General features: G+C 52.2%; 1 protein-coding gene across 1 annotated transcript in view; it reads left to right on the top strand.

Annotated features, from left to right (window-relative positions):
- BCL2 (BCL2 apoptosis regulator) overlaps positions 1-10,167 on the top strand; it is a 195,115-nt gene extending 184,948 nt beyond the window's left edge. Inside the window, exon 2 of the mRNA XM_052660366.1 lies at positions 8,891-10,167. Coding sequence (XP_052516326.1) covers positions 8,891-9,025 — 135 coding nt within the window. The 3' untranslated portion in view covers positions 9,026-10,167. The remainder of the gene's footprint in view (positions 1-8,890) is intronic.
- Positions 10,168-15,199: the final 5,032 nt, after the last annotated feature.

The following is a 15,199-nucleotide window of genomic DNA, read 5'->3' as shown; positions in this document are numbered from 1 at the left end:
GACAGCAGCCGCGGTCTCCTTCCTCAAACCCCAGAGCCCGAAGGGCAAACGCCTGTGTTGTTTACTCGCTCGGTTGTGCCCGACTCTGCGACCCCATGGACTGCAGCCCGCCAAGCTCCTCTGTCTGTGGGATTTCCCAGGCAAGAACACTGGAGTGGGTTGCCATTTCCTTCCTTCTCCAGGGGAACTTCCTGACCCAGGGATGGAACCTGCATCTCCTACATTGGCAGAAGATTCTTTTTAATATTGAGGCACCTGGGAAGCCCCAAAATGCATCCACACACGTGGCTTTTTTGCATGCATTTATAGAACTCTCCTGCTCACCAAAGCTGCTGTGAACGCGTGAGAATATCAAGGAGCCATTCTTGTAATGCAGGCCTGTGTCTTGTTTAACTTTAAGACTCCTCAGCACCTTATAAAAAATGTCTGGTTCCCAAATGAATCAGCAAGTCAAAGATGAGATTTCAGGGTCTTCTACAGATATGGCTTTAGCCTCACGCTGGTTTATCATCTGAACCTGATGAACCAAATGGTACGACTATTTAACATTTTTTTAAAGCACATTTTGCTATAGATGCATTGCTTGGCCCATTTCCACAGACACCTTTCGAATCTCTGGACTGTTCTCACTTCCTAAGCCCACACGTGGCCAGGTCCCCACTCCTGCAGTGTTCACACAGCTGGCGCAGCCTGGAATTCCTCACTGCACTTCTCTCCAGACTGCAGCGACTACCCAGCCCCAGAGCAGAGAGACTAGCAGAACCTCTGAGGTCCCACCGGGCTGGCAGCCTCTGGTTCCGGCCTCCTGCACGTGGACAGGGCCCGCTGCCTTTGAGCTGGCCCCGTGGCTGAGGGGTCCCCAGAGCAATAGACGCCTTTGCAAATGAGGTTCAAACTCTGCCCTGCTCTAGAAGGGAAGGAACCCTTGGGGTTCTCATTTTCCTGCCCTCCCTCCGGCTCCTCCGGGCCCCTGCCTGATTTGCATCCTCAGCTCAGTTTGCATCACAAAATACACCCAATCTTCCCTGGACCCGAGGCGGGCGGGCCAGTCCTGTGTGGGCTTCTCATCTCCTGCCATCGGTCTGGTTTCTGGTTACACCCGGATGACACTCGGATCAGGTTTCATTTTTATGTCCTCGGCCTGTGACGCAACGAGCCCCTCCCCCTGGGCCCAGAGTGCCTCCAAGGTGGAGCCCCCTTTACTGCCGGGCTGGGGGCCCCCGAGGACCTCGGTGAAGGGTCCCGCGGCCTCTCACGCTCCCAGGCCCCCATCTGCAGGCCAGGCAGCTGTGTGTCCTTCGGTTATATGCTCCAGTCGTCAAGGTTTTTTCTGTTTCCTTTTCCCCCAAGCCCGGAATCAATACTTCAGGAGTAAAGGGGTGGGGGTGGGGGTGGAGGAAGCGCCCAGGGGACTGGACTTAGCCACCGCCCACCATGGCTCTCTGCTCCAGACGGAACCTTCCAGACTCATTCAGCACAAAGTGGCTGCAGAGGAAATCCTGCCGGGCCAATGATAAGGCGGGAAGTAGAGTCACTTCCTCACCAGCTGCTGCGCTCAGGTAGACACAGCCCTGGCTCCCTCGCATGCGCTGCGCAGGCCGCCGCGCCCAGCGGCCTGGCTGCCGCGCCCCCTTTGATCTCAGCCCTAGTGGGCGTCCGGGCATCGCTGCCTCCCGGCTTCAGGCAGAGCCCTGCTCTCTGCTGTGCAGGTGTCTCCCTCCCTGCCTGGCTTCCTCCTTTTTCCCAGCATTCCTGCTCGCCTGGGGCCTGGACGTCAGCTGCCTCTGGGTACTGGGGAAACCGCGGGTCCTGTTTATTGGGAACAAGGCTCATCCCCCTTGTTTCTGCGGTGGTGCTAGTGGTGAAGCACCCACCTTCCAGAGCAGGAGACGTGGGTCCGACCCTCCGTCAGGAAGATCCCCTGGAGGAGGTAATGGCAACCCACTCCGGGATCCTTGCCTGGAGAAAACCCCATGGACAGAGGAGCCTGCAGTCCATGGGGTCGAGAAAGAGTCAGACGCGACTGAGCAAGTCAGTGTGCGCACACCCACTCACACCTCTTAGCAGATTCCAAGACAAGGGGCCACCAGCGGCCTTGCTGTTCCCATGAAGGTCTAGGGTGGCTCTGGCGCCTCTGATCACCTGCCCGTCCTGCACAGGGGGCACCCGCGCTGCCTCTATCGCTGTGCGCAGAACTACTGCTTTCTTACCTCCTCCGCTCGGCATTCTCCGTCTTCACAAGACGGGGGTCCCCCTGACAGAGGGACAGATGGTTCAGCGGGCTTGGAAAATGCCCCACAGCTTGTACCTCCCTTGGAGACTCCAGGGCGTTCGGGTGGGATACTATTCAAAACTGCTGAATAGCACAGTGCCACCACCAACGTGGCACCAGCACCAACCAGTCAGATCCAGCGCTGACCATTCTGAATGAGCTGAACTTGAGTTCTTCACTGGAGACACTAGAAGCTGCTGCAGCAAAAAAAGAAAAAAAAAAAAAGGCGTCCGATTTTGTTCCAGTGCAAAATTTATTTGTCCTTTGTATATGCTCCTTTTGAAAAACATCATCGATTAAAATGTGTTTGGAAAGCCTGGTCTATGGTAAGGTGTACTTCAGTTCCACAAGCATATGCTGAGCGCCTGACATGTGGCAGAAACATGCTCCAGGGATCCAAGGATAAATAAAGCATGGTCCCTGCGCCTCCAGGTGCTAATAGCTGAATGAGGGGGAGACAGACAGGTAAACAGATGACCTTCAGAGAATACAGTGAGCAGGGACTGGCTGAGGATTATTTAGCTCAGCCCAGGGACTTGGAGAAAGTTGCCTGCAGAACACGATTGCACCGAATGCCTGCGGGAACTGGATGAACTTATCGAGTGACGAGAGCTGAGCAGGAAGCTGGGTGGGGAGATCACGGGGAGCCTGCGTGTTAACAGTCTGGATCGAAGCACGGGAGTGACAGACAGGATTCTGAACGGATCCCCGTGGCTGCAGCAGGCAGAGAAGATTGGAGGGTAGGGCACTAGGCTAATGGCAGAGAAGTTAGGTGGGAAACCCTAGCACTGGTCCTGGGGAGAGAAGGCAACGAGGCCAGAGAAACAGCGAGGGGGTCAGATCAGCGCCTCATATCCTGCCCTGTGGAATTCGTCCTGCCCTTACCACCTCAGAGCTCTCAGGCTACAGGAGATGTAGCGTCTGGATCTCTTTCCCCAGTGGCTTTCTCTGACCCCTTTGCCTGTGCACATGACCAGCCAGAAGTGCTGGACTATGGACGCCTCCATAGGAGCAACCCTCACCCAGCAAGTGGGAGGAGTCGGCGCATAAACACCCCAGCTCCCCAGCCACATGGTGGAATGACGGAAGGTGCGTGCTCTGCACTGGCCCTCAGGTGGTCACATGGGAGGCGATCCCCGTGGAGATAAAATGATAAAGCCTCAGGTAACAGAAAATACTGGAGGCGTCTGATGGCAGCGTTTGCCTTCCTCTTAGCGCCATCTGATTTTCTCCTTGCTTCTGCTCGGTGCAGAGCAGAAACGGCCGCAGGCCTCCACCTAGCTGAGTTTCACACGCACGTGGAAGCACACGAGTCCATTCTGTAGGCCAGGATCTACTCAAGGGCAGGACGGCTTCCCCACTGAGGCTCTTCCATGATCACGTAAGGCATCCACAGTCAGCTCAAAGACTGGAACGTGCCTGAGCTTCCCATCTGTTTATAGCCGACCAAGGTTGCCGTTCCAGTTCCCTGTGAGTGCTAAGAGCCAGCGGGAGCCTGGATTGGCAGAGGCTGCTGCGCTGTTTCACTCAGTGTTATGCTGGGGACATCTTCCCTTGCCAGTAAATACGGGGCACAATGTTTAGTGACTGAGCCATATTCCAGTGGGCTTCCCTGGCGGGTCAGTGGTAGAGAACCCACCCGCCAACACAGGAGGTGCGGGTTCGATCCCTGGATCAGGAGGATCCCCTGGAGAAGGGAATGGCAGCCCACTCCAGTGTTCTTGCCTGGGCAATCCCACGGACAGGGGAACCCGGCGGGCTACAGTCCACGGCGTCACAAAGGGTCAGACACGACTGAGCGACTAAACGATAACATACTCACTATCATATTTTCAGATATTTTTGTTTTAAAGTTTTATTAATTGTTTTCAAGATAATTAGAAGTAGAATCACTAACACATGAACAGTATTTTTAAAGCTTCTGTTGCGCATTTCCAAACATGAACGGCCTCTCCGCTTACCTGCTCCTGAGAGCCCCTGAGCTGTGTGAAGGTATCTGGGCTTCCGCCCCCACACCCACACCATCCTTTTCAGTGGAACTCAGTGGTCTTCTTCAGTTCTTGCCATTCTGATTCATTGGTTTTTAAATCTCATTTTATTCAGAACCAGGTTTAAATAAAACTTTTTGAAGGACCTGAAGGGGAAAGGAAAATCTTGGAGAGTGGGCTGCCTTGAGGGAGGTGTGGCGGGGACGGGGGCGGGAGGGATGGGGCTGAGTGGTCCCAGGGCAGGGAGAGGACACTCTGACCCCCTCCCCCCACCTTCGCTGACTTGAGCTGTCTGTTCCTACCTGGTCCGTCCACACCTCCCTGGCCGACTCCCAGCCCTGCAGCCAGGGCCTGGGCTTGGGGCATTAGCTGCCCTGCTCCTCTGAGGTCGGCACTGCTGGAACTCAGACTCCAGCCATCTGTGGCCTCTGAATGTGAAGTCTGTGGGGAAGCTGTCTGCAAAAGGGCCTCCAGAGCTGGGGCGCTGCCTGCCTCCCCTCTGAAGTTGGGGGCTAACAGAAGGAGAAGGGGCCCTCCCCTGGAGACCTGCCGTGCCCATCCCTGAGGTCGGGCAGAGCCCTGGCCAGTCCCAACACAACCAGGTGCTGCGTGCACCCTGAACATATAGGCGGGGGCTTTGTCCAAATCATGTGACGACGGCCCGGGCTTTCTTCTTCCCTCTCTGTTGCTTCTAATACATAGAATGAGCATGTGTTTATTTAAAACAGCTTTCAGACTTAAACAAATAATGACAGACTGTTCAAACAGACTTCGGAAATCACCCTGATCAGGATGTTTGAAAAAGCAAGAAGACTCCCCCGTGAAAATAGCTTTTGGAGCTTCACTCCTGAAACCACAGGCTCTGCTCTGCACTTTAGAATCATAGATGGGCAGATTAATGGGGTAGATTCCATCTCAGGGGCGGGGGGGGGCGGGGGGGGGGATCACGCATTAAATGATGCCTCTCAGCCCTACAGCCTGACTTAATAATCTGTGAGGAAGTAGAGCTGGGCGTGTGTTATCGCTTCCAATTTTCCACCAGAACACATCATGTGTGTATGTTTGAATTCACGATTTCTTTAGAAATCATCAACTATCTTGAGAACCAAGAGCTGACACCTTAGAGGGAGCTGGTCGCTTGTTTCTGGAAATTGGCAGGCTCAGCAGACAGCCTGGAGGCCAGGGCAGTTTGAGGAGGATCACAGCAGGTTAGCAAGAGGACAGACCAGAGAGCCGGGTGATGTTTCCTCTAGTTCACGCTCGGGGCCACGTTTACAAATGGCCCGAGTCACCTACGTTTATCTTCACAGCAACCAGTTTTATGGGTGAGATAAATGAAGCTCAGCCTCGGGTAATTTGTTCAAGGTCACAGGCAATAAAATGTCAAAGCTAGGATTCCACACAGACCTCCTCCCTTGAGCTCAGGGCTCGTTCCCAGATCCCTCCGTGCCCGTGCTTTGGGTTAAGAGATGCTATGTTAGCTCATCCCACTTCAGAAATGATTTCTTTCTTTGTAATGCACATCAGAAATGGGCCGTGAAGCACAGTTATTTATACAAGCGGCTGAGGCTGGGCAGGGAGGTCTTCCGGCCCCAGGGGTGGGGTGCTGGGAGAGGCGTCTCGTCTGCCCGGGGGGTCGAGCACCAGGCAGCGCGGCCCGAGTCTCCCTGCTTCCCCTGTCTCCCGAGGGGGCCGCCTGGTCTGGAAGGGTCAGGTGGCTGAGGCCTTAGTCTCTTCCATATCCCGCCACAGACAACTCCATTGATAACTAAAGGGACTCAGGGCCCAGCCGCCGACCCTCACGACATGGAGCTGAAGTGCCTACCGCCCAGTGCACTCTTCCGAGGAGTCCGGGTGCCTTTGGCTGGTGTATGGGGGTTCCAGCCTTCCCATCGTTAGCGAAAACAGCACGGAGGGGAGGGCTGTTAGATGTCTGCTGCTGTGTCTGTGGGGTCCGGGGGTGCACTCTGCAAGAGGCAAGTTTCTCTATATCAGTCCTGACTCCTTCCTGCCCCGTTTACCCCCCGACATGTAGGGAAGGTCAGTGTCCTGACGAACAGCCGTGATTGTCAGCTCAGCTCTGGGCCAAGGGCGCTAAGCACATGTGCCATTTATGTCTATTGCCTTGCTTTGCTAAGACTCAAACTCAGAAAACTGTTTAACAATAGATTAAGGAAGAAGAAAACCCTTGCGCCCTCTCCTGGTAGAAGTTAATCCAGTACCTCTGAAGGTAGAGGTCACCCACGTGTAGGGGAGCAGTTACTTGTCCAGGCTAGCTAACTCATCTGGCGCTAATTTGACCAAAGCTATGGACACACTAGATCGACCATCTGGGTCTTCTGAGGGCTGTGATTGTGGAGTTTCTTCTGGACCTTTCTTCACAAGGCTTCTCAGTCTCAGCACCTCTGGCACTTGGGGGGGATGATTCTCGTGCTGGGGCCGTCCTGTCCCGCGCGGAGCAGTGAAGAGCACCTCTGGTCTCTGCCATCGGATGCCAGCAGCACCCCCTCCCCCAGACCACGACCACCAAAGACGTGTCGTGGTGGGGGGCAGGACCACCCCCAGTGAGACGCACCGCCCTAAACCCTTGTCTGCCTTTGTGGGGTTCTGTCTGTTTAGTTCTTGTTTTCATGTTTTTCTGGCTGCACAGCCTGTGGTATCTTAAGTTCCACAACCAGGGACTGAACCCATATTCTCGGCAGTCGAAGTGCAGAGTCTTAACCACTGGACTGCCAGGGAATTCCCTCTTGTCTGCTTTTTGTAAAAGGTGCCAAGGTCACTGGGGCAGTGAGAGAGTGAGGATAGCTCAGCACAAACCCTTCAGGACTGTGGGAAGCAATTTTGATCAGCTGAGTTCAACTCTGGGAATTTGTCTCAAAACAAAAAACAAAACCAAAACCTAAATCCAAATGCATAGATGAGAATCTACAAATCGCTGGTCTATAACGCAGGGAGCCCAGCCTGGCGCTCTCTGATGACCTAGAGGGGTGGGATGGGGGAGGAGAGAGGGGCTCCAGAGGGAGGGAATATTTGAGCAGTTGTATGTTGTTCAGCAGAAATCAGTACTAAGTTGTAAAGCAATTATCCTCCAATTAAAAATAATTTAACTAAAAAGTAAAAAGAATTGGTTAAATAAAGTGCAGCACAGATACAGATCTATAAATACACGTGGTGGAAAGTTATGCAGTCATGAAAAGTACCTGTGTGCACATTTATACTTAATAACACAGGAAGTTCCCCCTAATGAGGCCTTAAATGTTCACCTTCGAGACTACTGCCAGGATTTCCAGAGGTGGTTGCGTGTAAAAGGAATAATTTCAAACAGGCAGAGTGTCTGGGTAACGTGTTAGGCCAAATACAGAGTTCAGACCAATGTTTGCTGTTAGAAAACCTTAATCATTAACTGAACAAACATTTCTCAAACACCTACATGTACTAAGACCACGCACAGCACTGGGGAGACAAAAAGAACACCTGATCCTCTACTGAATACTCGCCCCAGACAGACAAACGCATGGTCAGCATCATCAGCCGCTCCTCGCACCGTGACGCTGGACCTCTGTATGCGCCGTCTCCCTTAGTGAAACTGTGTGCTAATTCCAGGTTTGGAGGGCTAACTGGAACTATGTCTTGTTTTCCCCTTCATAGCTGATTAATCCAGCAAGGGAAAAACACTCCACTCACTGCTTTACATATTCAGACGTCGTGCATCCACGCTCAGCTGCTTCAGGCCAGCCCGACTCTCTGTGCCCCAAACGACTGCCGCCCGCCAGGCTCCTCTGTCCATGGGATTTTCCAGGCAAGAATGCTGGAGTGGGCTGCCACGCCCTCCCCCAGGGCATCTTCCTGGCCTGAGGACTGATCTGCGTCTCCAGCATATCCTCTACCACCTGGGTCAGCTGGGAAGCCCATATATTCAGACAGAGTTGTCCAGATGCTCACTGGGTCCAAACACAGAGTCTAATCTTCCCCAGCAAATCTGAGAAATGAGCATTCAATGGTCTCGGCTCTTTTCTTACAGCACAAGAACAAAGTAAAGGACCCTTTAAGACGGGTGTGAAGAATAAAGAAGATAATGCATGTCAGGGATTCGCTACAAGTGCCTGGCCTATAGCAAGCATTCAGTAAAGGAGTAGTTGGGGTTTCTTTTTCCATTATTTTTACGAATGTCCATGCTCGCTAAAACTGCAAAGCCTCCAGCGTCTCCACTGCTTCTGCCCTTTCATTTCGCCCGTTAGCACTGACTGCTCTCTAATACACTCTATGATGCATCTAAGTTCCGTTCACTGTCTGTCCCATTTCACTGGATCAGAAACGTTTGAGCTTTTGGCCTGTTTCACTCATGGCTGAGTCTCTGCTGTGCCTGGTGTGTGTGTAAGGCCTCAATAAGTATGTCCCGAATGAAACTGAAAAGAGTGGGTCTGAAACCATTATCCCCAAAGCACGTTTGACCTTTGCCCTCACCCTTCTGAAGGTGCAAGGCACTTCAGATGCCTCTCCCCCCCCCCCCCCCCCCCCCCCCCCCCCCCCCCCCCGGTCGGCTGGCACTGCGCTGGCACTTTTTTTGTTATGGTAACAGGAAACATTTAATACTCTAACACTTTTTCTTCCGCCCTCTCCCCCTCTGCAGGACGCCTTTGTGGAGCTGTACGGCCCTAGCATGCGGCCCCTGTTTGATTTCTCCTGGCTGTCTCTGAAGGCACTGCTCAGTCTGGCCCTGGTGGGCGCTTGCATCACCCTGGGTGCCTATCTGGGCCATAAGTGAAGTCCACAGGCCTGCCGCCAACAAATATGCAAAAGGTTCGTGAAAGCAGTAGAAATAATCCGCATTGTCACTGCTGCACCACTGAAGCGAAGCTGTAGTCTCTTAAAAAGGAAAAAAAAACAAGCAACCAACCACCACCACCACCACCACAAACAGCTTTCAGGCTCAACATTGAATCAGCTACTTACTGCCAAAGGAAAATGCAATTTATTTTTTACATTATTGAGAAAAGTAAGATTTATTTATTTAACACAGTCCTGTTGAATCTCCTGTCTTTGGAAACCCCGCCACGAATTACTAAGCCCCACCTGGATGGCTCTACCTGGCTCTCTTGTGCCTGTAAACACAGATTTTTGTTCCATACTGTTGGCTGGAGTGACTCAACCAGCTGAAGAGCAAACAAAGTGACAAAGGGTCTGACTGTTCCAGAAGCCGGGTTTCCGGCTGTTGGAGCTTAGGCAGAAGGTGTTCATTTGCTTTTTGTGTGTGTGCGTGTGGGGGTGGTGCCTGGAGGTTGTGTTCTCAGAGGGAAGGTGCTCGGAGGCGAGGCCTGCCTTCCCGGCCTGAAGAAGGGGCACCGCGCATATGGCCCGCACCAGGCTGCAAGAAGACACAAGCGGCAACTCGCACTAGCACGAACGCCCATGCTCGCTAAACCTGCAGGCCTCCAGCGTCTCCACTGCTTCTGCCCTCTCATCTCTCCCGCTAGCACTGACTGCTCCCTAAGACACTCTACATACATGTAAGTTCTGTTTACTGTCTGTCCCAATGACTGGACCAAACACGTTTGAGCTTTCGGTCTATTTGGACTTCGTATTTGCCAAGACCTCCACCCCAAAGGACCGTGACGGGAAAAATGCCCTTACACCATAGGAAAGTATTTTTTTAAGCTACCGATTGTGCCGAGAAGCATTTTAGCAATTCACACAATATCATCCAGTACCTTAAGCCCTCATGTGCTTCTTCACGTACTTTGGACTCGCTCCCCCTCCAAACCCTGGCCTGGCTCTGTCTGCCTAGGATGCGGAATCCTCGGGCCGCCGAGGACGCGGGCCTGTTCGGCGCCGTCTCCGGCACCAGGCGCCCCGAGCGCCGGCTGCTCCGCCTCGGCGGGCCTGAGGCCTCGTCCTGGCGCCCGGCCTTGAAACGGCCGTGTGTCCTCGGGCGGCCGGGAGAGAAGGCAGGGGGCCTGGGCCCCGAGGGGGCCCCGCGCCGCCTGGAGCGCAGAGCGGCTGAGGCTCTGAGGGCGCGCGCCTGGAGGCCACAGGCGGTGGCGAGGGCCGCGGGCCGCCCCGGAGACACGCGCGGCCCGCCCCGGGGACACGCGCGGGCCGCCCCGGGGACACGCGCGGCGCGGGCCGGGGACACGCGCGGGCCGCCCCGGAGACACGCGCGGGCCGCCCCGGGGACACGCGCGGCGCGGGCCGCCCCGGGGACACGCGCGGCGCGGGCCGCCCCGGGGACACGCGCGGGCCGCCCCGGGGACACGCGCGGCGCGGGCCGCCCCGGAGACACGCGCGGGCCGCCCCGGGGACACGCGCGGGCCGCCCCGGAGACACGCGCGGCGCGGGCCGCCCCGGAGACACGCGCGGCGCGGGCCGCCCCGGGGACACGCGCGGGCCGCCCCGGGGACACGCGCGGCGCGGGCCGCCCCGGAGACACGCGCGGGCCGCCCCGGGGACACGCGCGGCGCGGGCCGGAGACACGCGCGGGCCGCCCCGGAGACACGCGCGGCGCGGGCCGGGGACACGCGCGGGCCGCCCCGGAGACACGCGCGGGCCGCCCCGGGGACACGCGCGGCGCGGGCCGCCCCGGGGACACGCGCGGCGCGGGCCGCCCCGGGGACACGCGCGGGCCGCCCCGGAGACACGCGCGGCGCGGGCCGGAGACACGCGCGGCGCGGGCCGCCCCGGGGACACGCGCGGGCCGCCCCGGGGACACGCGCGGGCCGCCCCGGAGACACGCGCGGGCCGCCCCGGAGACACGCGCGGCCCTTGTGCGCTGGGCCGCGTTGGGCCGCCAGCCTGTGGGCGCCGCTTAAAGTGAGATCTTGAAAGACTTTGGGGAGAGTCGTCAATCCTAAAGGAAGCGTAAAATGGATTAACTGACCTCTGTCTGTGGAATTAGGATGTAAAGCAGTATCTTGTCACTGTAGTTTGGTTTTATTTGAAAAACCTGACAGAGAGGGATGGGGGGCGGGGCGGGCAGGGACGCTCCAGGTGTGGACTGGGGGGGTTATCCATATATCCCGGGGCGTTAGAAAAGGAAAAGAGAAAAGTCAGTCCTGGGAAACACTAGTGAAGTGAAGTGAAGTCGCTCAGTCGTGTCCGACTCTTCGCGACCCCTGGACTGTAGCCCACCAAGCTCCTCCGTCCGTGGGATTCTCCAGGCAAGGATACTGGAGTGGGTTGCCATTTCCTTCTCCAGGGGAATGCTAAAGGAGTAGCAAAAGAAGAAAAATCTCCAGCTCATAAACTACGAAATATTTTTTTTCAAGTTTAGACTCAGCCTTGAGACGTATGTGGAATAACTGTGGCATTATTGCATTATAACATTTATCTGTATACCATTTATCTGTATTAACTTTGGAATGCACTTGTGTTCAATGTTTAATGCTGTGGTTAATATTTCGAAAGCTGCTTTAAAAAAAAAAGATACATGCATCTCAGCATCTTTTTTAAAAAAATGTATTTAGTTATGCCCTCTACACTAACTGTTAGCAAAATGATCATTTTTCCCTTTAGACATTTTTGGCTCTTAATGCTTTAAAAGCATTTCTGAGGAGGTGAGACAAGCCCTGGTTCTCAGCTCCCTGAGAAATCCTGGGGCTTGCCGGCCACTCAACCTCTTTGTGTCAACCAATCTACATCCACTTCCATGTCAGCAGAATGTTGATCGTGAGGGACAGTATCTGTTGTCCCTTCAACCCTTTTCCTTTAGGCTCACCTGTCGTGGCCAAATCGGAATTTAACTCACATTGTTTAAGAGTGCATACATGTTTGATTAAACCCATGAGGTTCATTCACTTGGAAATCCAGATGGAAAATGACCAGGGGATTAAATTCTGGCTCTGATGGTTTGACCCTTAAAGATGGCTTCTGGGGCCTGTTTCCATGGAAACCTATTTAGAGCCCTCCAACTCCCCTTCCATGGTCCTTCTCCAGGCCATCCTCAAGCTCTCCTGAAATGCGGTGGCACTTAGGCCCCACACGGAGAAAGCAGGAAACCCATGGTATGAAGCCAGACCTCCCTGGCGGGCCTCAGGGAACAAGACGATCAGACCTTTGAATGATTCTAATCTTTAAGCAAAATGTTATCTTACAAAAGGTTTACACTGTCAAAAGTGATGAATATGGAATATCAAATTCTGTGCTGCTATCCTGCCAAGATCATTGTAATGGAGTCGGTTTGCAGTACACTCCAAGTGGCGAGCTCCTCCAAGCTGCTTTAGAAGTGACCATGAAGAGCACGGACATTTTTAATATAAAACTTGTTTGTCTTTGGTTATTGTTGTTGTTATTGTTCAAATTGAGATTTGCAGAGTATTCTAAAAATGTATATATAAAAAAGGTCATAGAGGCTAATTTCAGGCTGGTTTCCTTTTGCTGTGGGATTCCATTATCTGGTTTTCATAAGTGTTCCTGGCTACCTGACCCCAGAACTGTACAGTATTATGGCTGCACTCTCTCGAAGAGATCAGACCTTTGAATGATTCTAATTTTTAAGCAAAATGTTATCGCTAAGAGTAGTTGAAATTGCATTTTTCTTGTTAAAAGTGTTAGGAGCAACGAATGTATATAGAAGCCTGGGCTGGTCACTGTTTTCCCTCCTCCCTTTTTACATTTTCTCAGTTATCTTGAGTTGGACAGCAGAGACTGAATTCCTACCTATTTGATGTGGAGGAGGGATTCACACCAGAACTGCCCTCAGCATGGTGCACGGGCCACCCAGGTCAGGGTTCAACAGAACACGTACACTCCCCAAATGGAGTTCAAGGGCTCTAAAAAAACCCACAGGAGCGAAGCACCCAAGAACCTCCTGAGTCCTCCCAAGCCCTCGCTGCACAGAGAGCCCGAAAGAGGGATCAAGATGACAAGTCGCACCTTCTGCAGCGAACAGCTCATCTCAGATCGTACAGTGGCTGAAAAGTCTTACGGGCTTGAGATTTGGGTCAAAGTCACATTGTGAGAGAAGGAAGCACTTTGCTATGGTTCAAGCCAAAGCCCAGCATGCTCTGCCCCTGCCCGCTTACCTGCCTACTCAGATATGACCTTCCATTTAGATGTGGCTTCTGTTTCATTAGTGCATGTTTACGCTTATCCTGTAAAGACCTCGTCCTGGCCCAGTGTGAGAAATTAGGAAGTGCCTGTAAATCAAGAGAAGTTCTAATAAGCAGGGTTAAACTTGAGTATGTAGGGCAGTCCCAATACATGTCTGGCTTTTTCACACCAAGGATCTATGGGATGAATTGCAAATTTTATTGGAATTAAACTTTTGCTAAAACGACAAATTTATACATGTGAACTTAAATTCTAATTTCAATTATACTTTAAAGGTAGCGGCTGTTTTCATACTTCCTTATCACTTATAGTTAGTAATGTACACCTCTTCTATCAGAAAAAAACAGGAAGGGCTTGAAATATAAGCCAGTCTAAGGAAATCAGGGAGTCAGTTGAAATTCTATTCTGATCTTATTCGGTGGTGTCTTTTGCAGCCCAGACAACTGTGGCTACACACTTCTTCAGAAATACAATTGTACCTTGTCAGGCTTACGAACATTCCAGTCAGATCTTTATTGTTACTCAATTTGAATCTTCCCAGGGATTTTTTTTATTATTATTATTATGAGACAAAGGACATTTGTTGCAGGGGTGGGAGGAAGAATTTTCGAATGAGCAAAACATTCTGAAGATTGGATCAGGGTGTGGAGTCTTTCAGAATAGCCAGGACTGTAGGATATGAAATAGAACCAAGTGAGAACTTCACAAGGATCAGTGTGATCCCTCCGGGAAAGACTTTATGCAACAAACAAGAAACACTTTTAAGTTCTGCAGTATATTTTAGCTTCTACAGACAACAGAACAGCCCAGAGTCCAGCTCTGTATGATAATGCAGATGAACCAAGATTCTAGACATCTGCCGTCAATGGTATGAATCTCAAGCCTGCATATGTCTAATGGCTATTTAAACAATAGATCTGCAATTTTTAACCAATGGGATGGTTAATGAAAACCTTCTGGTTGGTAGGGACATCTATTTCTAAATGCTTTATTGTGAACAATACAGGGGGTCGGCATGGGAAAGTGAGACTGAATTGGGTAAGTAAGAATAGTACAAGTCCCTTATCCTCACCCAAAGCATCATTCAGCTCCATGTCTGTGCTCATAAGACTAGCATTAGACAGCCATGGAATACGCATCTCCCGGGGCAGAAAGAAAGCCACATGGAGTATGAATGGTATTGCCCCAATTCATCATAACTACCCCAGGAAAATAACTGAAAGCCGATACATATCCTATTGAGGACAAGGTTGTTTTGGGTCCCAAGGTAAGCTCAGCAGACAGAAACACTTGTGGAAGATGGAAAGGCTTAATCAAAAGATCCAGGCCTGTTACTAAATATGACTATAGTGTATTAGTAACTGTGTATTCCTAAACCTTTTAGGGAATCTGCAGTGCGCCTTCCAGCCAGCTCACTTCATTGTTTTTGCCTCTCGGGTAGAGTTTGAAGGTGTGATAGCTGATCACATTTCTCTGGAGGAAGACTGTTTTTATTATACTATCTTCTTAAGTTTTTGACCAAGTTTTGCTTTTGTTTTGAATTACTGAGATTATTTTCATTTCAATAAAAAAAATGTGTGAAAAGTGGTTTTGTATTGGAAGCTTTTGTTCTCAAGATGTTCACACTTCTCCCTTCCATGGGCTGTTTGTAAGATGGATATTTCTTAGGGGTGGCTGACATTCTGCAACACTGTATACACACCTGCTAAGTGAGCTTTAGATAGTTAAGATAAAGTAAGTCTCTAGCTGGCCAGTGTTGAATATCATCAGGTTTTCTTTGTGTTGTTGGGGAGAGCCACGCTGCCACTCAACTCTCCTTGACCGTCCAGTTAATATTGTGAAGAAAAATAAAGTACCATGTAAGGTATTGTGCCCTGGAAGTGTTTGTAATGTA

Source organism: Budorcas taxicolor, chromosome 22, assembly GCF_023091745.1.
Source record: "Budorcas taxicolor isolate Tak-1 chromosome 22, Takin1.1, whole genome shotgun sequence".
Classification (NCBI taxonomy): domain Eukaryota; kingdom Metazoa; phylum Chordata; class Mammalia; order Artiodactyla; family Bovidae; genus Budorcas; species Budorcas taxicolor.
The sequence above is the reverse complement of the archived record's forward strand: the minus strand, read 5'-3'. Positions and strand labels throughout refer to the sequence as shown.